This window comes from Asparagus officinalis, chromosome 9 (assembly GCF_001876935.1).
Source record: "Asparagus officinalis chromosome 9, Aspof.V1, whole genome shotgun sequence".
In the NCBI taxonomy this organism is placed as follows: domain Eukaryota; kingdom Viridiplantae; phylum Streptophyta; class Magnoliopsida; order Asparagales; family Asparagaceae; genus Asparagus; species Asparagus officinalis.
Genome location: NC_033802.1, coordinates 52,189,843 through 52,190,696, shown reverse-complemented (window position 1 = coordinate 52,190,696; position 854 = coordinate 52,189,843). Strand labels below are relative to the sequence as shown.

The following is an 854-nucleotide window of genomic DNA, read 5'->3' as shown; positions in this document are numbered from 1 at the left end:
CCGCTGAGCTCGGCATCCCTTCCTATTTCTTGTTCGCGACCAGCGCATCGGATCTGGCCGCTTTCCTTGTGGTCCCGAAACTACAATCAGGAACCGATGCGAGCTTTAAGGATATGGGCGACGCACCAATTGAGGTCCNNNNTACCAGCTTCTCACATGGCTAGCCCGCTACTAGACCGGAACCAGGAGGCGTACGGTGCGTTTATGCATCACATAAAGAGGTTGCCCATGGCCGATGGAATCATGATCAACACGTTTGAGCTGCTGGAGAAGAGGGCGGTTCAGGCGCTCGTTGATGGGCTCTGTTTGCCAATGGGTGGGAGAATGCCGCCCCTTTATTGCATAGGTCCCTTGGTTTCTGGCGGAGATGGAGAGAAAGAGGGCCTGCGGGGAGCGTGGTGTTGTTGTGCTTCGGGAGTATGGGTTCCTTCTCGGCGGAGCAGCTCAAAGAGATTGCTATAGGATTGGAGAGAAGCGGGCAGGTTTCTATGGGTTGTTAGGAGCCCGCCTAGCAATGATCCAGCAAAAAGCCTCGAGCCAAGGCAGGAGCCGGATCTGGGAGTGCTGATGCCGGATATGTTTTTAGAGAGAACTGAGGGGAGAGGGCTGGTGGTGAAGTCATGGGCACCGCAGGCTGCAGTGCTGGGGCACAAGTCGGTGGGTGGGTTTGTGAGTCACTGCGGGTGGAATTCGACATTGGAGGCGGTGACTGCTGGGGTGCCGATTATAGCGTGGCCATTGTACGCGGAGCAGAAGATGAATAAGGTGTTCTTGGTGGAGGAGGCGAAGATAGCAGTGGAGATGAAAGGGTACGATAGGGAGATGGTGAGTGCTGAAGAGGTCGAGACCAAGGT

The 854-nt window shown here is 55.6% G+C and overlaps 1 protein-coding gene across 1 annotated transcript in view; it reads left to right on the top strand.

Annotated features, from left to right (window-relative positions):
- Window positions 97–854, top strand: part of LOC109823450 (anthocyanidin 5,3-O-glucosyltransferase-like) — a 5,714-nt gene continuing 4,956 nt past the window's right edge. The window contains 3 exon segments of the mRNA XM_020389736.1: window positions 97–379; window positions 382–478; window positions 480–852. Of these exon segments, the coding sequence (XP_020245325.1) occupies window positions 97–379; window positions 382–478; window positions 480–852 (753 nt within the window).